This window comes from Clavelina lepadiformis, chromosome 2, assembly GCF_947623445.1.
Source record: "Clavelina lepadiformis chromosome 2, kaClaLepa1.1, whole genome shotgun sequence".
Taxonomy (NCBI): domain Eukaryota; kingdom Metazoa; phylum Chordata; class Ascidiacea; order Aplousobranchia; family Clavelinidae; genus Clavelina; species Clavelina lepadiformis.
This window is the reverse complement of record NC_135241.1, coordinates 18,371,049-18,393,626: the sequence shown is the minus strand read 5'-3', so window position 1 is coordinate 18,393,626 and position 22,578 is coordinate 18,371,049. Positions and strand designations below refer to the sequence as shown.

Below are 22,578 nucleotides of genomic sequence, written 5' to 3'. Positions count from 1 at the left end.
TGCACTATGTTCAGACGAGTATACAAAGGTAAATATAACAGGAATGTCTTTATTTTATACTGTACCGTAATGAGCACAACAGGTACTCGCTCACGACTTTATTCAAAGATAGTGATATAACATTAATAAGATGCTGGTGGAAATGCACATTAAGTGCCATTAACTGAGCATAACACTTAATGAGAAACAACCAAACCAAGGATGCGTTGAATGATTTCATTTAAGACAAACGAACATAGATGTGCATTTGTGACAGAAAACGGATTAGAAAAACTTGGTTGGTTACCAAAAGTACAAAATAATAGTATAAGAATTTGAAGTATAAATTCATTTTTGCGACTAACTTTGATAAATCCACTCTTACAAAATCACTGAAACGGCAAGTACAAATTTAATGAGACTGCAACTCTTCTGTGGTGATTAGCAATGAAAAAGTTGATTTTCCCACAAACTCAAAACAAGAAACAATTTCTGCATGTGGGTTGTGCATTACTATACATATTCCTTAAAACAGTAAAAGAGCAATTTTACAAACAAGAAGAAAAAAGATATAGCGCCAGGCACAAATAAACACAATAGTTGGGCAATGCTAAATAACGAGATGCACACAACCATGATTTTAAGAAAACAATTCTCAAAAGAAAAACATTTACAAAACTACAGGTTGTTCACAAGCTGTTAAAAAGTAAGAAAATGTTAGGAAAAATGCTATTCCAAATCAACGAAGACAAGAAAAAGTGGAAAAACACTTCAGTATGCACCAAGCAAACATGGATTTAAACAGAATGGCCTCAATAGTTTGTAGCAAATATCAACCATAGCACCCAAGTAAAGCTGTTTGTGATTTTTCTCTGAAATACAAATTTCAAGGGCTGTGCAGTTGTATAAGGAATGGCCTTCCATAATTCACAAGGTGCGTATTATCACAGGTGCACCATTATGTAGCTATAACAGTGGTACAAAAGACAAAAACTTACTGTAGTTGAAAACTAAAAAATGAACACTAACCAGGAGTCAAAAATCTTTGTTCTTTTTGTGCTTGTAACAACCAATACGTAATCAAAAAACAACAATGTCTTGAAAAGATAAATGGAACTCTGATTAACAATAAATTCCTTTCCCTTAAATTAAAGACCTGCCGCCATTTTGAAAACTTGGATGCATATTGGGTCCATTGTTGGGTATGTTTTGTGGTCTGACCATTCCGTTTGATGACATTTGGTCCCACCTGCTCGGGGACATGTACCCTTCAGCACCTTGGATGGGATAATTTGGTGGGTTTGAACCTATATAATTGCCAGGCACTGCCATTCGTATGGCAGGGTTGTTGGCCATGTACGACGCACTGCCAGGTGTCAACGGTTGTTGGCCCATGTTCATATTCGGATACCTGTAAAAGACACACTTGAATATAAACTAGAACTAACAGAATGGTCACAACAACTGTTTTTTGAAAAGTATGTTAATACAGGAGGAATGCTAAACCATAAGACCATTTACCTATTCATTGGCTGCTGAGGCATAGAAGGTGAACTCATTGGTATTTGTGAGTTGGGAACTGTTTCCATGGGGGGGTTCTCTTGTGTTGTGCTGCCCCCTGATGGAAAGTAAGATAGGGTTTGAGAAGGTTTCTCAGTCGGAATTATTCCGCTAAGATCAAACTTGGTAGGAATGTTTCGTGAATTTGCTTGGTTGTCATTTGGATGTCCCGGCATGGAGTTTGATGGATTTCCTGGCATCATATTTGCTTGAGAAGTCATAAAGCCAGATTGTGGTCCGTGCATCTCTATCATACCTTGCTGTAACATGTTTTGGGGAAGACCACCTTGCATCGAGGGCGAGACACACATTCCGGAATGTGACGGTGGTCTACGAAAATCACCGCCAAAGTTATCGCCCATCACGGTTCCTATACCTGGCCTAGATCCCGCAGAACGCGGCCCAGACATGATAGGGTCATAACCAGGTGGCCCTCCAACAACCGGATGTGAGTGGGTCATGACAGCTGGATTCCGCATCATCATCCCGGAGTTAACTGAACCCATCTGCATGGCACCTGGATCCATTGGGTTGGGGTTATGGGATAAAGGAGGCGGCTCCTGACCCATCAGCGGGTTAGGATTTCCATTAATATGACTTAATGGGGGGGGACTTGCAGGATCTTTCACCTGTTGGTGAAATGAGAAATTTAGTTTGTTATTACACGCTGTACCAAATTAGAAGGCACTACATTACATACAAAAAATTGATTGAAAAAATGAACAGCAAGGCAAACTCAACTACTAAAAATGAAGTAAAAGTACTAAAGTAGTAAGTCAATGACTAAGTATACATATAAATTATAGCCCTGAAACCATAACCAAATAAAGACATTCAGAATTTATCAATTTCAGCAGAATTTACTTTTACTCACCCCCATAGATGTCTGTGGAAGCACTCCCCAGTCATTCGGAGTAGCATTAGGTCCAGCAGATGATGGACCATGTGGCATCATGTTTGGCTGTTCCATTGGCATCTGTTGCATGCCAGGCATCTGCTGCTGGCCCACAGGCATGTACGACATTTGGTTGTTTACAGGTGAGTTCATTATAGCTGGCGATTGCGGCATGGATGGATGAAGAGGCGAAACTTGTGGGAGTCCTCCTGGGCCCATATCTCCAGGCATGAAAGGTTGAGATGATCCCATGCCAGGGTTCTGAAGCATGCCAGGAGAAGGCGCAGGATGTCGAGCTTTACAGAGAGCAAGTGTTATTAAATCTTAGCAAATTGTAAGGAAGAAATAAGAAACACTAAAACTAAATTCTCTGTATGGCAAAGCAAATGGCAGACGTTTGATTGTATTCTGTGGTAAGCGATTGTCAAAAAATAGTGTAAGCAGCAAAAGACTTACCTTGAAATGACAAGGGTGACCTCGGAATTCCTGAATTTAAATTGAGATCAGGAGGCCGCGGCTCTCCTCTTCTTGCCATTGCATCGTCCATCATGCCACCATGACTTGACATATCAGGTATGCCACCAGGCATGTTAGGACCATGTGGTGTCATCATGGCTTGTTCCGGATAATTAGGTAACGAGTTAGATGCTTTTGACGCAAATGGAGGCATGGTATAGCCAGGTACCATGCCTGGATTATGTATCCTCACACCTGGATCTATGGCATCACCAGCTGGATTTATCGGTGGTTCTATAACCTGACCAGGTAATACTGCAGGATTTTGCATCATCATATTGGATGGACCCATTGGTCCATGACTAGGGGATATGCTCTCTGGCATTCTTGTCGTTCTGCTTGGAAGCGGCATGTTTGCAGAATTGGGGCCATATGGGGGCCAGTCTGGTCCCATCCTTGGCCCCATGTTTGGGTCACCTGGGGTATTTAAATCAAAACCGGGATGACCCGGTTGTGGATGCATCCCATCTGATCTGTATATGCTGGCTTGTTCCTTTAATTTTTCTGAGAATGGGTATGCTTCATTTGCTTGTGACATTGGGTGTGGGTGATGAATTCTTGGACCGGAAGTGCGTGGCAATAAACCTGCAGGCTGTGGACCTTGGTACACCATTCGATTTCCAGGAGGGCCACCAGGGTAGCCTCTTGGATATCGATTATGTGGAAATCCTGGATGCATCCGTCCTCCATCATGTGGCAGCCTCATTGAGCTTCTGATGACAGGATGGGGAAAACCAGATGTTGGCATATCTGGAGGACCAGGCTCTCTGATGGGATGCATCCATTTTTGATGAACAGGATTTGGGCCACCTGGGTTGTAAGGAGGGGGAGGTTGATCAGGCTGGATTCCTTCCCTGGGTATTGCTTCTGTGTTATGACTGCCTTTTTTCCTCCTCCTTTCTTTATTGTATTCCTATTTATCATAGATAAGTTCAATAAATAATGACTATATTCCTTAGTTACTTTAGAAAAACCCTTAAACACATAAATTCACCTGGTTCTATAATCGGTTACAAAGCATAAGATAAATAAAAACTTACAGTAACAAGAGTAAGTGTGCAGGATGTCGTGTTGACCTGATTATCTTTAGCCATGGTTTTCTGGACTTTTTCCAAGTGCCGGGACATGTCATAATTGCCACTTCTTACAGATTGCGCTTGACTTGGCCATGCCGATGCTGTTGTGAAGGATGGTGTGCCTGAGAACATGCAAGTCACAGTGTTTAACATGACTAACAGTAATAAACCTAAGCAGCAATATACTGAAAAAAATTTGAAGACATTTTAAGCAATTTACCTTAATGCCTTTTAGGAAAACTAATGAAATTACCTTGCTCATGCTCTGGTAAAAGGAGACTCTTCATCTGTTTTATTCTACTCAATGACTTCTCCCTGTGTCTTCGCTTCTCATCGGAAAGATCTTCTTCTTGTTCTTTTTTAACCTGGCGAGGACATTAAAATAGCTTGAAATTCTTGAACTAGGGTTTGTAAGAAAAGTTCTTGATAAAAACATTTCATTTCTTACCTGCGACTGAGTGGAAGGTGAAGCATTCTGAGCAGGGTTTGATAAATCTGGAGCAGAATCCGGTTCTGATTTCACTTGCTTTATGTCAACAGGGTCTCCAGTCTTCATTTCATCTGGTTTCGATTTAGTGCCCTCTGGACTTATCATTGATGTACCTTCCATTTTTATGTTGGGACTCTTGCCACTAACAACTGACGCTACTGATGGCAACTGACCACGACTGCCTGGTTTAATTTCATCACGGCCACCATTTGATGTGCTAGTGGTCATTGTGCCCGTTGGTGACCGCATGTCATAATTACCGTGATTATTTGATGGAGGAATTGGCAAAGAGCCGGGTTTAGATGGCATCAAACGACAATTGCCTTTAAACGACTGATGGTACGCAATGATGGATGATACTTTCTGCTCGACGACCATACTAGACGCATTGTTGGCAAGCTCAGAGTTGAAAATGTATAGGTACAGGTTGTGACTCTGTACAAACGATAATAGGATTTATTGGAATTATTTGAATTCTGTCCCATGGTTACTTATTAATGGAATTCTAAAAATAAACGCTTAAAACAAAATCTAAAACCCTGACATTTTACATAATGTCATACAATGAGTGCTAACAACTAGAACATTGTTAAAATACAGTCAAGATACATTCCAGTGCACTGCCATGCTCTATTTAACGTTCCCAGTCACATACGACATGAGAGTACACTCGTATAGAACCAATGTGAGATGGTGAAGTCAAAAATAAATATGCAAATTCACATACCTGTGAATCACTAGCACTGTTTGATCTAGAATTTGCTTTTGACTCAGATTTCTTGCCTAAATTGGAAAAAATGTCATACAAAACATCTTAAATTTTTACACCTTATGAAATTTAATTGGTACACATAACTTAAGCTTTATTGGATGTAATAAAAGTATATACAGTACATTAACTAATTACTGAACTTACTATCATCTTTGGATTTACTTTTCCGTCTCTTCGATTTTGGTTCTGAAAAGACAAAATTAGGTAAAGTAACAAATGAGTCTACGAGTAAACTGAATTTTTCATTGCAATTTTAACAACTCAGCCAAGATGACAGCTTGGCATAATTAACCTTTTTTATCCCCATCTTTAGAATCGACTGAATGGCCACGTTCCCTTTTGCTTCCTTTTCTTGAGCCTGATCCACTGCTTAGTGTACTCTCTAAACTTATTGATCTTTTGTCATGTGGGAGCGAAGGGGAAGGTGGGGGTAACATGGGTCTTGGTAGCAAGGGTGATTGAGAAGTGTTAAATTCACCCAAACCTATAGAAGTTGGGATGCCCTGCCCAGGAAGAGGAGGTCCCATGTTATTATTGTTGTTCTTTGCCATGCAATTTGGGTGAGGGATGGAGTCAACTGTACTCTGGAGACCAGACATAGGATTAATCGATCTATGAGGAAACACTCCACCTGGTATTTGTCCCCTAGGACTTTTAATTTCATCGACTCCCATTGGTCCATGTGGGGACATCATACCACCACCAACGGAACCCTGGCGTTGCCAAGACAACTGATTTCCAGGCATGACATGGGAGGGTGAGGGTGTGTTGTAAGGGTTGGCTCCGCCCTGCATGATGAAGTGGGATTGATGGACCCCTGCCTGATCATATTGCATTCCTGGACGAGATAGTCCAGGATGGTCTCCAAACCCAGGGGATTGTTCTCTTGGGCCACCATGGAAGGTTGGATCAAAGTTGTGTCCGACTTGACCATGGTTGGGATGAGGGTTAGACATTCGCTGGTGCATCGGGTGCTTTTGGAACGCATTGTTATTTGCAGAAGCACCAAACCTTGAATGCGGAGAAATATTGTGCAATGGTGTTGAAGGCGATGTGACTGACATTATCTGATTAGTTGGTCGATCTGACATGGATGACGAGCGTGAGGAATATGGATTGGCAACATTTGTCTTCATTATGTTTGAACTGAATGAGGTAGATGTTGTGGAGTGACATTGGATCGAGTCAACCGGACGAGTCATATTTAGTAATCTTAACAATAATGGTTTCCCTTTTAGTTACTGGATGTCTTATACACATACAGCAAATAGTTTAGTTTGTCTTAGCGTAAAATATGAATATTAAAATAAGCCGTCAAACTTATTGAACTTGTACCAGTGATAATAAATATTTAAAACATCTAAATACAGAAATAATCAATAACCATTGTAAGTAGAAAACCATCTACGTACCTGTTTGTATCAGTAACACCTAATATCTCCTGCAGGTGAGACCTAGTAGTACCACCAGTAGAGCAAGAGGTGGAAAATGAAGCAGGCGTTGAGGCCGCTGAAGAGCAGTTGCTTGATGGATATGGCTCACTTGTAAAAGCTTTTGATGTAATTGAGGATGCCTGTAATTCATAACACAAGCTGTTTAAGGAATGTTTATGTATGTTTTTGCTTTAAAAGACCTTATTACAATAAATTCAACCCCGCAAGAACTGGTGCTTAACATGTAAAAAGATGTTATCTCATGCACGAAATGTCTCTGAGAAAAGCATTCAAAGGTGGCTAAATTCAATATAGCAGTTGAAGGCAATTGTAATACACAGATTTAAAATAATGCCCGAGAAATAGTAAACTGTTGCATTTTTAGGGAAATATGCATCATATAAATAAGCTAATTTACATAGATGAAAATGAAAATGATTTGAATAGAATAGCATACCATTGTAGATGATGCTAACTTTGATAACGAGCTAGTCACATCAGTGGCTGATGAAACTGCAGTGGTGATAATAGTAGTAGTCAATGAGGTAGATTCCGCCATGGAAACAGTGGTCAGTGATGGTGATTCGCTTTTCCTTACTTCTGTACTTAGCATGTCTGTGGGGCCACCATCAAAATTTAAGCCACTATTAGTAGACTGGCTGAGGATGTCTGTCTGCAATGACGGGCTACCAAAATCAGATGGAAATGTTGTATCTGTGTTTTGTGGAATAGTCATTTCAGGCAAAGCATTCTCAGCTGATACTGAATTTAATGTCCTTTGAATGTCCTCAACTGAAAGATTAAGAGCATCAGTGCTAATATCATCAGATGCACTTCCAGTGTCTTGAAACGGAAAGGTGTCAACATCGTCAAGACTGAGTCCAATTTTGTCACTTTGCAATCTGTCTTTGTTGGGAAGTTTACAGCTCTGGGAAGTAGTTTGATTTTTTGTGGTTTGTTCAGTATTAATGGGTTTGCTCATTAAAACATCCATTATTTCAGTATCAACATCAAAGGGTGAACTGAGCTGGCCAGTTGTTGCGCCAGGGTTAATAGGATTATTGCACTCTGTTTGAAATAACGTGTTTGTTGATTGTATTTCACCGGCAGAAGTGCTCTGAATAGTGTCACTGTGGGTTGCACTCTCATCCGTCACTTCACTGCACGGACTTAAATCCGATACACTGTTGCTGGAAGAAGTTCTACTTATGCGACTGTTTGTGTGGTGAGCTGTAACTCCAGGTGTTCCAACACCTTTCAGTTTTCCCTTAGAAGGGATTATGGAAATAGCATTTTCATTGGATGAAGGGGAAGGATAAGAATTAAACGGGGAATCATGATCACTCATATTGCGACAACTAACATCTGCTGATGCATACTCTCCCGCTCCTCTTGGGCTGTTCCGCAAGACACCCTTTTCAAACTTGGCCGAATTGATCAAAGGTCTAGCACCAGTGCATGTGTCACGCTCATCAACAGATCCATATCTCCTTGGAATACAATTCACATTACCAGCATTCGGTCTGCTTTTGCTTACAGAAGCGCTTCTTGTAAGTGTAGAATTTCGGCCCTTTTCGTTTGTCAGATGGTTAAGTTTTTCAGAACGGCCTTCGCAAAGCTCTCTCCGAGATGTCACGTGATTGACTTTTCCCTCCACTGGACTTGGAACACCACCATGGTTGCTAAGAATTCTTTAAAACAATAAAAACAGAATTTACAAATGATACTCAGTTAATTTTTCATAACATTGTAATATAACATTTGATATAACATAACATTTTTCATTTGCAGAAATCTCCACACTAGTGAAGTACACATTTATTACCGAGATTCATTTTGGTCTCGTCCGATAGTTATCTTGAGCCCATCTCTTTTGGCATGAGACATTGTGCCAGCAGTGGATCGAGCATTAGCACACACAGCAGCTGATGACAAAGTCGTAGTTACACAAGATTGGTTTGGAAGCATTTCAGTTGATGAAAAAGATTTAATGGTTTGACCTAGTTCATATTAAAATATAATAGTTACAAAAAAACACTTAAAACAAAGGTAAGGCGAAAACAGTTACTTTTATCCCCATACTAAGGTAATACTAGCCTTGCCCAAGCTAAAGATTTCACGTCAGAAACAAAGAAAAATTAAAAATAAACCTGTGAAATATCCAGGTTAAAATAAAACTTCTTTAAATATTAATTTTTACTTGTTGTATACACAAATAAAGTATGCCGTTAAAGCCTGCCACATTGGTTGTCATACTTGATATAAAAAACACAATTTGTCTTGGACTCACCCGAGCCATTTTTGGACAATACCATTTCCTCCGATTTAGATTCTATAGGAAAACCTGAATAGGGTGAGGTACTGCGTCTACCATTGTTGCCAATGCCTGACAGTGGACTCTGAGTACGTACAGTGTAGGCATTGCCTGGGGATGCAGCTATACCACTATTTCCCTTCAGTTTGTTGCTACCTCCCCCGTTACCAGTTAATGCAAGAACTGGTTGTTCTGCGGCATTGAGAAGATTTATTCCATTTGTTGCTTCCATACTCCACTTTTACGCTGACAAACAATAAATTTCATGAAAACAAGGCCACTGCTTGATGAAAACACTGCTGAACTTGAATAGAGCATTCTTCCATTACTTTGGTTCAACAAATATTTTTATGCACTGTATGCTAACAAAACTTAACTGCAAAGATTAAACTATGTATATATATATAGATATATATTGTCTGTTATGCATGTTCAAGCAGTACATGACAGAACAGCAAATACACAATATAAGCCTATAATTTGATTGACATTGATTTCCAATTATGCATAACAATATTATTATAGGTTGTGTTTTCTCACTGATTTGAACAACAAAGTACTATCAAACACAATAATTAAACCTGCATTACTTCAACAAAAAATTAAAAAAGTAACCGATGCAGGCAATGTAAAGTTTCACGAATTAGTATTTATTTTAAAGATAGTATGCAATATTTCAAAGATTATCAACAACAAATTTCAACACTTGTCTAAAAGTATAAGTCACACTTACAACATGGATGAAAATGATAACATAGAAGTAAGAAGTCCATATCCTTTCTTTAATACAAAGCAGCACTTTTAACAAAATTAATCAACCATTTTTATACAATCTATGAAAATATCTAAGGTAAGGTCATGCTACCTAACAGAACAAAAATTAAGTTTAGTGCGTTTACCCTTTTAACTTGGGGACAAAAATTATTTCAGTGAAACAATTCAAATTAACAATTAGCAAACAAATTACAAGATTACCTATTGAAGTAAAATCCAAGTATAGTAACAAGCCTAATAAATATATACAAATTACCCAAATCGTAGTTAAGAATTGTTTATTTGTGTGTAGTGACCACATATTGCAGTGACAAGTATTATCTAGTTCAAAAATTAAGATTTGACCAACCATCTTCTCTGTGCGTGAGGACAATATACTACAGTATAGACACAACAAAGAAAATTGCAAGCAAAAACATACCACCGGCCTGAAAATTGATTAAAGGTCATAAATCTTGCATAACATGTCTCTTATTGCTCGAGTGAATGTCTTATACCCTGTGCTGAAGTAAAAAATAAAGAACTCGTACAAGCAAACGTATATAGAACCACTACACTCAGTATAGCCTAAATACAAACGGTGATAGTAAGCGGTAGCTTATAGCTGCAATGATATAATTCATTTAATCAGAATTCCTCGTAATTAGGTTGTAGTATAAGCTCGATCAACGAATCGTGGGTGCTAGCGAATCACTATCATAATGAGATTGGTATCCGATTTAGTGCGCACAATGGCCAGGGACTTGTTATTCCACGTTGGCGCGTGCGTAAAGACTAATTAAAAAAGAGAAAAAAGCAAACTGTCGTGCGCACACACGCAAGACGACCGCGCGCGACTTGCATGCACCGAAGCGTAGGAGAGAAAAAGAATGACAGAGAAAAAAGATTGTCTGCTAATGACGATACCTAACCTATTATTGCTATAGTTGCCCGTTGATCACCTTTCAAATGACAAATACGTTAAGATTTTATCTTACATTGCCAATTTTATGCTGTTTAGTAAAATTATAAAAACAAAAACATAGTAGTACTGTAATATAATCATGTAAACATATTAAATAAGCATCAACATATAACGAACAACCCGGTAATAAATAAAATTAACCTGACCGCCAATTAATTTCGTTTCGAATTCTGCTGAAAGAAATGAACTTAATGACAATGCGGCAATTTTCACGTTTAGTTTTTATTCGATGGTTTAATGATCAAAACCAGGTTCATAAACTAACACTTTCCTGGTAGCTAGAGCTAGTTCTGTGTGCTCGCCTTTTCGGGTAAATTGCTTCTGTTTAAGTAAGATGCCACAAAACATGCCAGATTCATCCAGTACCCCACTAACACAACACATTTATGCACGAAGTTAATAATTGACCAAATTTTCCTAGCCCAGGACAGAAAAATGATTCTATTATGTGGAATTCTTTGTAAATTGAAAGCAAACCATTAGTATAGCAAAGAAAGACAAATACGCCTATACCTGTGCCATGGAGCAACAGTTGAAATATTTGAACAGTGAAAAACAAACAGTTTACTAACTGTGCCAGTTTCTTGATACATGGCTCCTCAGCGGCACCGAGGTTAGTTACCGCTTACTCAAACAAAATTTGATATTTGAATTTTTTAGAACGTCAAAAAGTGTTATCGTACAAATTTTTGATTACAAAATATTAACTAATTGCTACAAAACATTCTCTGGTTAAACAATCCCATGAAACGTTCAATTTGCCAGTTTCTTTTTATAATACAACAAAACATAAATTCGGTTTATCCACGATGTCCACAATGCAAACTATCCGAAATATTCGAAAAACAAACTTTTGTTACAGGACTAGTCGGAGTTTTGAGAAATTGCCAACAACAACAGTAAAATCAAAAAAGAAATTAAGATTTGAATGATACAGAAAACACTGCACAATGACAGCCGAGCTTTCGAGTCCCAAGTGAATAGCAGCAAAAAAATCAATACGATTTTAAAGAATATAGAAAAAATTGTCTTGCATAAAACATAAGTCTGCTCAACATTATCACCCCCTCAGCGATGTAGAATATATATATGGTATATAGTTCAGCATTGTGGATGTTCGATTGGCAATGGCGAATAGCAGGCACAATGATCGAACTGAACATGCCATTTTCAAGATTTCAAAAATTTTAATGTCGTCATTATCACCGAACCATTATAACAATGCGCGATGAAATATGCGGTACGAAGGATGTACAAACTAAATGTCGTGAACTTAAAACTTATTTTAGCGGGTAGCTAGGTTTGCCCAAAGTAAAAACCCAAACGTAAAGATACGAATAACATAGTTAACGTTTTCATTGAAAAACATGAGAAAGGTAGAGTGAGTAGCCGGTCAAAAATCTGTATGTGATGGCTCACGTAAGTGGTTGCGAAATGGCTTCAGACAAAACTAATGAAACGTGGGAAACTGAACTGTCCCACTTACTCAGATGACCAACATGCTTATGAAACAAATAAAACCTAGTTAAATCGCTGTTAACAAATAACTAGCACAGCTACGAAGTAAAACCGCTTCATGCAAGAATATAATTAAAAAAATTAATATTTACGACATAACAATGCAAACTAAACACTGCACTTAAAAATTTAACATACAGCAACCATTAAAAGGCGGTTCCAATCAAAGAAAATTTCCATAAACGAAAGCCTTGTTTGAAAAGCAGTCTAACAAGAACAGTAACAGATCGAGCATGGTAAAGAAGCAAAGTTGCTGAACAGGAGTTTCGTCTAGCCACAAAGAATGACATCTATAGTCGGTATCACTTCTTTAAAATAGGAACGCGTTCAAATTGAAGAAAAACATTATCGTTTCAGCGCTGGGCGCCTTTCGACTAATCTATTTTCCAAAGCAAAACGCTTTGTAATATTTGTTGACAACACTGGTAGGCTAATAATTACAACAAGTGTTTCATTTCACGATATGAAAACTCGTGTTCCATTTTCACATTTAATCCTCGTGATCCATACGTAAAATCGCGGCACGTTTAGAAACATTAAGTACAAGATAATTACAAAAAAACGGTATGTGCTTATCGTATGCAAGAATATCAGCGAAAACGAATAGTTTAAAAATAAGGTAATTGAGCAGCGAATACGAACGCACACACTAAGTTACTAGAAATAAATTCCGCGGAAAATATGGAAATATTTTCAAAACGAAATTCGATTAGGTCAACGATAATTAACTAATTAACAGCAAATTAAGTTGTTACAGAAGTAAATAAAACTTCACAAGCCTTAATCAATAACCAACCTTGAATGAAAGGTCAACGCCACCTTCAGTAACGTCTCCCACCTGGTATATTGAAGTAATGTTTATTGTTTTAATCACGTAGCTATCTGTACTCACAACAGCCGTTCGGACAAGATAGCGAGTATCATAACAGATAGACAAGCGACAGTGAACTTGTTCAAGGAACAGGTAATATCAGTGCTAGCGTGATCTTGTATCACAACAGTGTCGATTACCATCTTAAATACAATTACGCACGTATCCACCTATCTAACATTGTAACCAGTAATATCACAGCCTGTCCGTTAAGATCCGTTTCGATTGACGTTGTCCGTCACTCTGAGTGACCAAAGGCGTCTCTATCGACGCGTATTTTGACGTCGGCCTCGTGTTCAGACAATTGATTCGACTAAGCTCTATTAATTTTCAACAATCTGCTGCGGCTTCGTCAATCTTCGCTTGATCTGTGACGTACTTAGCGGCGTGCATTTCTTAAAAAGCATGCAAAGTCGCTTCAGAACTTGGATAACTTGCGCCATGAGATGAGTCGGATCGCAATAGCTTTTCGTCAAAAATACGACTCAATGCTCCCTGCAAAAAAGTTAAATCGTTCAAAACCGTGCAATAAGAAAACGCGAAACGCTACATCTCCAGCAGGTGAGCCGAAACGTTGAAATCAGTGAGCTGTGACACGTACCAACAAGCTATGGGCTAGTACGAAGTCTTAAACTATAGTTATTAACTGAACAGAGTCCAAACTCTAGCATAGCGGGTAGGCCTAGCGGCGAAATAGACTCAATCAAAAAAATGAGTTTTACAAAACGATCTATTTAGCGACAAATGACTATTCTTCGAGAGGGAAGGAGCAAGAAAGAGTATTACACGCTCCGCGTGCGTTTGTACAAGATCTAACTACGCCAGGGTGCACGGTGGTACACACTGGCGTACACACACAATGCGAGCAGAGAGAAAAGAAATAGACGGAGCAAGCGAATAAATATAGCGCTTGCTCAGTGAGCAACGAACAATCAAAGTGAGAAAAACAGGCTCCTCTCTGGTTTCACTTTTTTTGCGCTCGGAGCAAGCAACACACCACTCTGAAATGCAGAAAACCACGTACGTTCGTATTTTCGATTGGTTTTACGTCGGGGTCTGGCGAAGAAAACAATAAGGTAATGCGCGTCTTGGTTAATAAACATTGCAGTGTTTTTTTTTCAAAGGGTTGAGTGTGATTCAGAAATGTTTCTGCACAAAATCGCCCAACGATCCAAGTTCGTCAGTTTTTTCCATTCTGCAGCTACAATTGCTCGACGACAAAACATAATATTGGACGCACAGGGTAAACTTATACCATCAATCGTTGTCAAGTTTACATACTTGAGATCTAAACAACCGGTGAGCGATGTACGCTTTGATGTGTACGCGTCTAATGTTACTACTTCACGAGAATTAACTGATTTTATATACTTAAATCGTTTGTCACAAATCGTGTGTCCAAAGAAAGGCACTAAATAAGTTCTAGTAAGTGAAAAAATCAACAGTGATCTCAAAACTCATACAAAGTCAACCTACAAAGTAAAAACACAACCTGAACAAAACAAAACACCACTAACAAGTTAAAGTAGTAAAATTAATCAGTGTTCAAGAAAGTTTGTGTGAAAATTATCGTCACTTTTGATCGTGCTTTCTCAACGCATAATAATTTCTGGGTGATTTGTTCCATGCCATGCGAGACCATACAAGAATGGTCAGACAGTGCCCACGCAGGAAATTTTACATATAAGTTCGGTGCCGAGTTACCTTTAAGTAACACTGCCAACAGCTTTGCATTTCACCGTATCATTCATAGCCCTAAGCACTGTAGAATTAAAACTTGACAAGTAGAATACGTGATGGCACAAGGTCGCACGGGTACACAACAGCGGCTTCACAGCGACACCATTCGGTTATTTGGACAGAGCATCTGGGAAAAAAACGGTCGGGCTTTTAAAATCAATTTTTCTTTTGTCACGCGATCCTTTTAGTTAATGAGGTGTTTCCTTGGAAATAGTTAAACGGCAACGCAATGAATAGGAACTAAACTCTGTTACTGTAAATGAAAATAGTTTTCAACGTTGAAAAAAGCAATAGGCGTAATTTAGGCGACATTTTTTGAAGTGTTTAACTCCTGCACACAGGTGAACATTTATGCACCACGGTATGAGCAAATATTTAATCACACATAGCATGATCAGAGATCAAGAGGGCCAATTAGTTTTGAAACAAAAATTGGCATCCAACAGTTTTGTCCTTAATTCAAAGTCAACTTACACATAGGTGTAAAAAGTGGTGTAAAAATTATTAGCTTCTAAGGCTTAAATTACAAGACAAAATATGAATTATATCCATATACATCTGCTTTATTAAAAGCTTTAAAATTTATCCAACATACCATTTGGAAATGATACAGTTTCTAAGTTTCCAGGTCAGTTAAAAACGAATCAAAATTTTCATATTTACAAAAGTATTCTTTCATAATCACATAGAACAGGACAAATATAACCAATGTTGCCTTCTTTGTATGTACACCTACCATGTACATACATAGAACATACAAAAAAGCCACTAGATTTTGCCCAGGGGTGTGCAATATATGACACAGACTAAATGTGGCATGTGGTGAAACTACAAAATCCAAACTCTTCATGTTTTGTGCTTGTTTCAAAACAGAAATGATGGTCACTGCCTGAATAATTTCGCTAAAGCTATTAAAAGTTATTGAAGAAACTACTTTCATGATTTTTCTGCTTCATTTGTTTGACAATATTTCTTGTTAAACTAGAAGTGTATATAGATATAACATCTTGCAATATACAACTCTTCTGTCAAAAATGACACACCGGTATTTGAAAATTCTACTGTGCCAATTTCGTGTTGCATATGTTCCTGGAATGAAAGCAAGTGGCTTAATAAATAAATTTTATATCATTTCATGATACCATTACGATGAATAGAATTAATGCTACATACACTTTAAAGTGTGAAGGAAGTCATATTCAACATGCAGGTAGTTAATAGTGACAATATGAACAAAGAATATGTCATCAAAAACTCGAATCACAAGATATTGTGATAATTTTATACCTACAGCACTCATCATATTTTAAAATTTAGACTTAAACTGGAGTAACAAAGGTATCTAGAGACAAACAAAGACACTGTAACAACAGTTGTACAAAGGGTACAAAGCATCGTATCAAGGACACACCTAACACAATACTTAACACGAAAACATTTTAGTTTAACAACCTATTGAAAAAGGTCATGTTTCTTTACAAGCTCAATTGATACTTTATAACCCTGAAGACAATAACAAGGACGATAAGTAAAAATTCTTCTACAGACATTGATGAAAAAATAAACTTAGGGGAGTTTAATCATCTTGTATGAGATCTATTCAATCAAACCTTGAAAGAGAGCTTAATGCTGCAGTTTGCAAAGGATCAATTGCGAAATTTCATCGCTTCTGAGTTGAACTGCAGGCTATACCGTAAACTAAACACGAGCCCAGACACACTTTGGTCAAGTACATGCATAGGTCTACTCAAATGCAAATAACTCAAAAAAATCATAGTTAACTGTGAATGTACCAATTACTTGATTCAGACAGTTCATCATAAAACATGTAAACAGTGATCTGGCCAGGTGATGAATCACAGCTGAATAAATATGGCGTTTAAACACATTCCTTCGAATTTTGGCCAAAATAATTACTAAACTGAGGCCTAATACATGATGGTCATAATACACAATAGCATTTACAGCAATTGGCTGACCCTCTTCAAGAAAAAAATGCAAATTATGGAATACTGTACACTGGTATGAAAGTTTAGAAAATGTGTATGCAACATAAACATGTGTACCAAATCACCTAGGATCTAGTTAATTTTACAGCAATTGAAGCATTTGAAAGTTGCTATAAAATATTCTAATATAAGTTTTATTTATATTTTTTGGATTGAAAATGTCTATCAAGGTTAAAGTTAAATCAAAATTCAGCATAGCATTACATTATTGAAGTATACATTATAAAGTGTATGTGTATGCAGTAAACTTAATAGTGCCAGTAAATACGTTTTATAATTGTAGTGCAACATTGTAGCATACCCATTTCTTTGAAAATCATTTCAGTACAAAACGTTACTACCCTTGTCAGTATGCAGTTTGCAATCAAGTATTTTCTAAATTTCTATATTCTACAAGTGTAGCTGTTAATACTTTACAATGACAAATCTGCTAAATTTATAAAACATATTTATAACTAAAAAAAGCCTCTCTAGCCTATCCATAAATATAGATAACAAAAAAGACAGTGCAGTGATAGTGGGAAAACAACCAGTGGAGCAGCTATTTCATGCACAATGCAATGTACAGTTTAATTACTACCTGTGTTAGCCACATTATTTTTTCCTTATTGCTTCATAATTAATTAATTAATTATTTATTTATTGGTATAATGATTGCAAAGCAAAAATCAAAAAATTAAACATTCCAAATCTATATACCATTAAAGTTTGACATCTTCAGTGAATGAGTGCTGTGAGATTAATAAAAATACACATAACATCACAGCTTGCTATAGTATAGCAATAAAGACTAGAAGGGAGTAAAGTTCAAAAATTTCCAGGTGAATATTAAACTGCAGGATGGAAAACAGAAAACAAAAAACTGACCTAATAGAAATTTACCAAAAATATGCAATGTGAAAATGAATGTGCAATTTCATATACAGAACGGTGTTTAACCATATGATTGTTTGGGAAACCTCAACCCTTGTAGTAAGCCAAACTTCAAATTTTTAAACATATTCAGAAACTCTTCCACAAAATTAGTCCACTACCATCATAATTAACAATCAGTGGCTACAAAACATGAATTGAAGTGCAAGGTTTGGATAATACATACTGCACTGGTCATGAAAGATTATCCAAAAAACAATAACGCTTATCAAAGTACCAAAAACAAAGTAATCATGCCACAGTTACGCACACATTAAAACCTTAAGTCTATACACTAAGGAGAATTTTGTCTATAGTAAGTTGAGCAACAAAGTTAAATAGCTAAATACACTGTTAAATACATTGGACAGCGTGTGCTGGTGGAAACCATTTCACCTTTATTTTCATCGTCGCAGGTATAATTTCAGCAATGCGGTGGGTGTGAGAAAAACCAACTGTAATGTAGCATTTCAATCACGGGAATTATATTAACTTAAATTTACCTAAATTGGTCAATGTTCACTTTTCGTCATCAAAACCATGAATCAAAAGACTTTTAGATTTCTTGTTACAGCAAGAACTGAGGTGTGTTGATTACTGCATTGCTCATTATTATCAACTTACTAGATTAATGAAATCTTGGATGCTTAAGGTGTGCTAAGCGACAGACTGCATAGCCTGGTAATAAAAATTAGCAATGTTAGCTTTATTTATTTCTAAGTTGTCTCAATTTCTTTGCATTCGGCTCATAGATGAAATTGGTATGTAAATACTATAAGCATGAACACGAAACTGCATTTTTGATTATACTAACTGATCAAAAGTTATTTTGTCAATAATAGTTTTCAAAGACACTCCCTAACAAAGGATGAAGTCCAACACAAACAAGTTAACAAAAATAGGTGTCGTGTACCTCAATTCCCCTGATGAGGCTTACTTTCAGGGGTGGTCTTATAATTTAATACTAAAAAGGTGATATGCAATTGAATTGTCACACAGTAAACATTGCAATTCTAAACAGCACATGTTCCAAACAAAATCACACAAATCTACACTACGACAAAAAAGGATTTGGTTATTTCTGTAGGTGACTAATATTACACTGTGCAGTATCTATATTGGATACCTGCACTAAATTGCTACATGACAGACTAAATATTTTTGATCTTGGCAGTAAAGGAATATCCAACAGATAAAATACTGTTTTAATATTTAAACCACTTTAATTGTATTGGAAAACTACTTTTCAAATTCTACTTTCCAACAACATTAAGTAAAGTAGCCCACTGCATAACTTTGCCTTTAAGAGCTGCTATTTTCATGGAAGTGTTTGATACAAATGCATATTTAATACGCACTGTCATACCTTTTGCTAACGTCGTTGCACAAACAAACCTACAGTTCTGGGATGCGTCAAAAGAAAGGTCTTTCAAGTTTGTACGGATCAAATATCAAGTAGTATAACATGAAGAAATTCCAATTCTTTTTGTGTCAGCCTCTATCAGAAATATATTTTCAATGTGTTACTTTAATTTTTTTGCAACAGAATGTAGGTAATGTTTTACTGTTTTGTTTTCTTCACAAAAAACATAACTTCACTGGCTCTTGATGTTCGGTGGGAAACACTGCTATTTGCAATGCTATTCCCAATCAATTGGACTTTACACAGTTTTTGCTAAATTTTATGATAACCTAATAATGTGATAGTAGACATGTTAGTTTCCACCCAAATCTTGCAAATAAATCAGCATTTAAAAACCTTTTTTATCTTCCCATGCTAAACACATGCAAAGACACTTAACAACGTTGATTTGATGAAACTTTGTTAATATCATGATATGCCTTACTCGAATAGTGCTAAGCAACGCTCATTTACGAAATATATGGGAAAGTGAAAACTTACATATTATCTTATTTGTACTGTTTGGTACTTGATGTTTAGAGCAATTTTTGGTATAAATTGGTGTTCTTACAAAAATTTAAAATAAAGCAACGCATTATGGCAAAAAATCTACTGTATTTCTGAGGTTATAATATATGATTGTAAATTGTAATTGCTTTGTTAGAAAATAGAATTTTTGAAAACACTTTAAAATCTTTTATTTCATGTAAAATTTTCACTTAAAAATTTTGTAGCAAGTGTTGGCCTAGTAACGTATGGCACCAGTACATGCCTTAGTCAAGGTCCACAATACACACAAAGTTTTTGTGAGAAGGGTCGCATGTGTAACTTGTAAGTTTAACCAGCTCATTTGCATGATACATACGCATTGAACACATACAAGTTACGTTAATATACCTAGTGCCAGCAAAAGCCCGATTTTTAAGTTCAATTCACGTACGGACATAAGGGAATGTTTTGTTTTAGTACAACCAAGCTATTGAAAGGTCAGTTTTTCAGTAAGCAATTTTCACAGGCTACTGCATGTGCATGTGACATAGAGCCATTCTTCCATTTTCAAAAGTATTATAATTCATCATTTAAAAAACTCATGCACATAACCAAGTTTATTGCCGATAACAAAATTTTGTTCATGTGATGACTTTACTATGTTTTTGTGGCATAACAGCAACTTTTGTTCATAAAGTACACACACACTGCTGGTATATGTTGAATGCTTTATTGCTGGTTTCAAAATTAGTGAGTTTTGTCTATGCTGTAAAGCGGGCCTGCTTTGCAAAAGTGAACGCGAATTTGTGTAATGCGTGTGGGCATAAATGCATTAAATCAGAGCAGAATTTCTAAGCCAGAATTGAAAGGGTTTATTGATAAACAAAACCTGTTTCTTCATTGCAGGCTTGGCCAAATCCACTCAAGTCATAATGGTTTAAAGGTATCTTCACTTGAGTTCCTCCAATAAAAAATGTTAATAACAACTAATGCTGGAATGAGTTGTGTTGATTGTCAGTGTAATATCCATGACTGGTTATTTTCATTATTATGCAATGATTTGTTTGAAATGACTTCTGATTAGACAAAAATAATGTGTTTAGAAAAAGTTCACTGGGCTTTGCAAAACTTTCGCCACTCTTTGACAATTGGATTTGTATAATAAGATGCTACCCAAGTAACAATTTAGCTAAAACTTGCAAAGAAATACAAAATTTTATGGTCTTTTGTTAAACTACAGACACTAAAATTCTCATTATCAGAAATTAGTTCAATAGGTCAAATGGCCGATATGCAATGTAACAGATTTTTTATTACACCACTACAAAAATTTAAATGCTCAAACATAATTCCTTAAGCAATTTTATCACTTTTCATATCCACTCAATCAACTTTAAAAAACATTTAAACATTTATTGTTAGTCTTTGAGTGACCTTTAAACATTTTAAGTTAGGTAATACCATTTGTATCGTGTCATTCATTCTTCTCGATAAATTGTAGAAAGTAAAAAGCACCGAAAGATCTGTCCTGCCATATTTGGAATCGGTAGAAACAATAGACGGAATTGTTTTAGAAATTGACGTATCTGATTGTTGTGTCATAGTACGATAACATCCAAATTAAAATTTTGAACAAATAACATCTCAACAGGGAATTGATATAAGTAACAATTTAGACATCCAGTATTTTAAATAAATAACCTACAGTACTGTAATAGGATATCAGCATGGTTAAAGATAGTGACATAATGTCATGCAAATTACTTCACACACAGAACCAATGAAATTTGAAGATACTAAAAATTACATATTTTAATCGCAAGCTCTTTTACATTCCATTTTTAGTATACTCTGTATGTATATATATACAGAAGCCTATTCATTGTGGAAAACCGAAACTAACAGACCTGTACAATAACTAACAGCTAAATACTGATTAATAAGGTACATTAGTTACGTGGACCTTATGACTTGGCAGCTTATTTTTCGTTCATGCAACCAGAGTTTAAGTTGCTTGTAAATGCAGATATGCTAAATATAACAATAATATGCATGATGCTGCAATACTGGAATGAATGCAAGTATTGGATTTGGAAATATGCCAATATGTGAACAAGATAAAGCAACAAAAAGAGAAAGCAATGGATATTTCGTTTGATTTGTGGTAATGACTTACGGGAATCAGTTTACACCTAAACTCGTGTCTCGAAAAATGCACCTCACATGACCATACCTCATGACATGCGCGAGCAAAGTAAAAAGTGAAAAAAAATAGTTCTGGAAAACATGGCCTCAACTATTCACATACCCAGTATTCAGTAATCATGTATGTTTTGGAGTTTGCTTTAAGCACACCAGGTAGTAGCAATATACCTATATAGATTACTGTACACCTCCACCCTTTACGTTGCACGAACAAGATTTTGTTGAAAAACTGTAGACTCATGTCATGAGCACCGTGTTTTGATTAACTCGCCTTGATTTAAGTGATTTGGAAAACTTTTCAAAATAACTTGACCTAAAGTGAGCAGAAAGTCCAAAAACAAGTTGGCCTTAAATTGTAGAGTAGTTGTCAAGAAACATACCGTACTGGTAAAAGGACGGCAGTAAACTAGTTTAGGTTTATTTAACGCAAAATGTTCCTGTTATACTAAGTATGCTATAATTATACCTGGTCTATTACTTTTTACTTGTATGTCAAGAAACATGCTAATCGTCCAAATACTTGAGTATCTCTAATTGTTTTATTAATGTGACGTAAGAACCACCATCCTCATCACAATCAAGCAAAGAATTTGCGTTTTTTGCCACTTTTTTATGGCAATAACTGCCTAACTAAAACATTAATAATGATTATAATTAAA

The 22,578-nt window shown here is 36.5% G+C and overlaps 1 protein-coding gene across 2 annotated transcripts; it reads right to left on the bottom strand.

Annotated features, from left to right (window-relative positions):
- Positions 1–85: 85 nt before the first annotated feature.
- LOC143447432 (uncharacterized) lies at positions 86–21,401 on the bottom strand. 2 transcript variants are annotated; one of them, XM_076947528.1, is made up of 16 exons: positions 21,176–21,401; positions 19,190–19,321; positions 9,012–9,281; positions 8,547–8,721; positions 7,179–8,412; positions 6,701–6,861; positions 5,581–6,500; positions 5,433–5,474; positions 5,244–5,299; positions 4,475–4,951; positions 4,280–4,391; positions 3,991–4,148; positions 2,891–3,863; positions 2,414–2,730; positions 1,501–2,168; positions 86–1,390 (listed from the first exon to the last, which is right to left on the bottom strand). In XM_076947528.1, the coding sequence occupies exons 3-16, from the start codon at positions 9,265–9,267 to the stop codon at positions 1,123–1,125; spliced, it is 5,817 nt and encodes a 1,938-aa protein (XP_076803643.1). In that variant the 5' UTR covers positions 9,268–9,281; positions 19,190–19,321; positions 21,176–21,401; the 3' UTR covers positions 86–1,122. The 2 variants fall into 2 exon arrangements, with proteins under 2 accessions (XP_076803643.1, XP_076803642.1); XM_076947527.1 differs by lacking the exons at positions 19,190–19,321; positions 21,176–21,401 and adding an exon at positions 9,769–19,110.
- Between the last annotated feature and the right edge of the window lie 1,177 nt (positions 21,402–22,578).

Excerpts from the sequence above, each read along its gene's own strand:
- LOC143447432 (XM_076947528.1), bottom strand. The coding sequence starts at position 9,267 with ATGGAAGCAACAAATGGAATAAATCTTCTCAATGCCGCAGAACAACCA. Across the intron at positions 6,862-7,178 it reads AGTTAGCATCATCTACAATG|GCATCCTCAATTACATCAAA; the intron begins GTATGCTATTCT and ends TATGAATTACAG. Across the intron at positions 5,475-5,580 it reads TAAAGATGGGGATAAAAAAG|AACCAAAATCGAAGAGACGG; the intron begins GTTAATTATGCC and ends TTGTCTTTTCAG.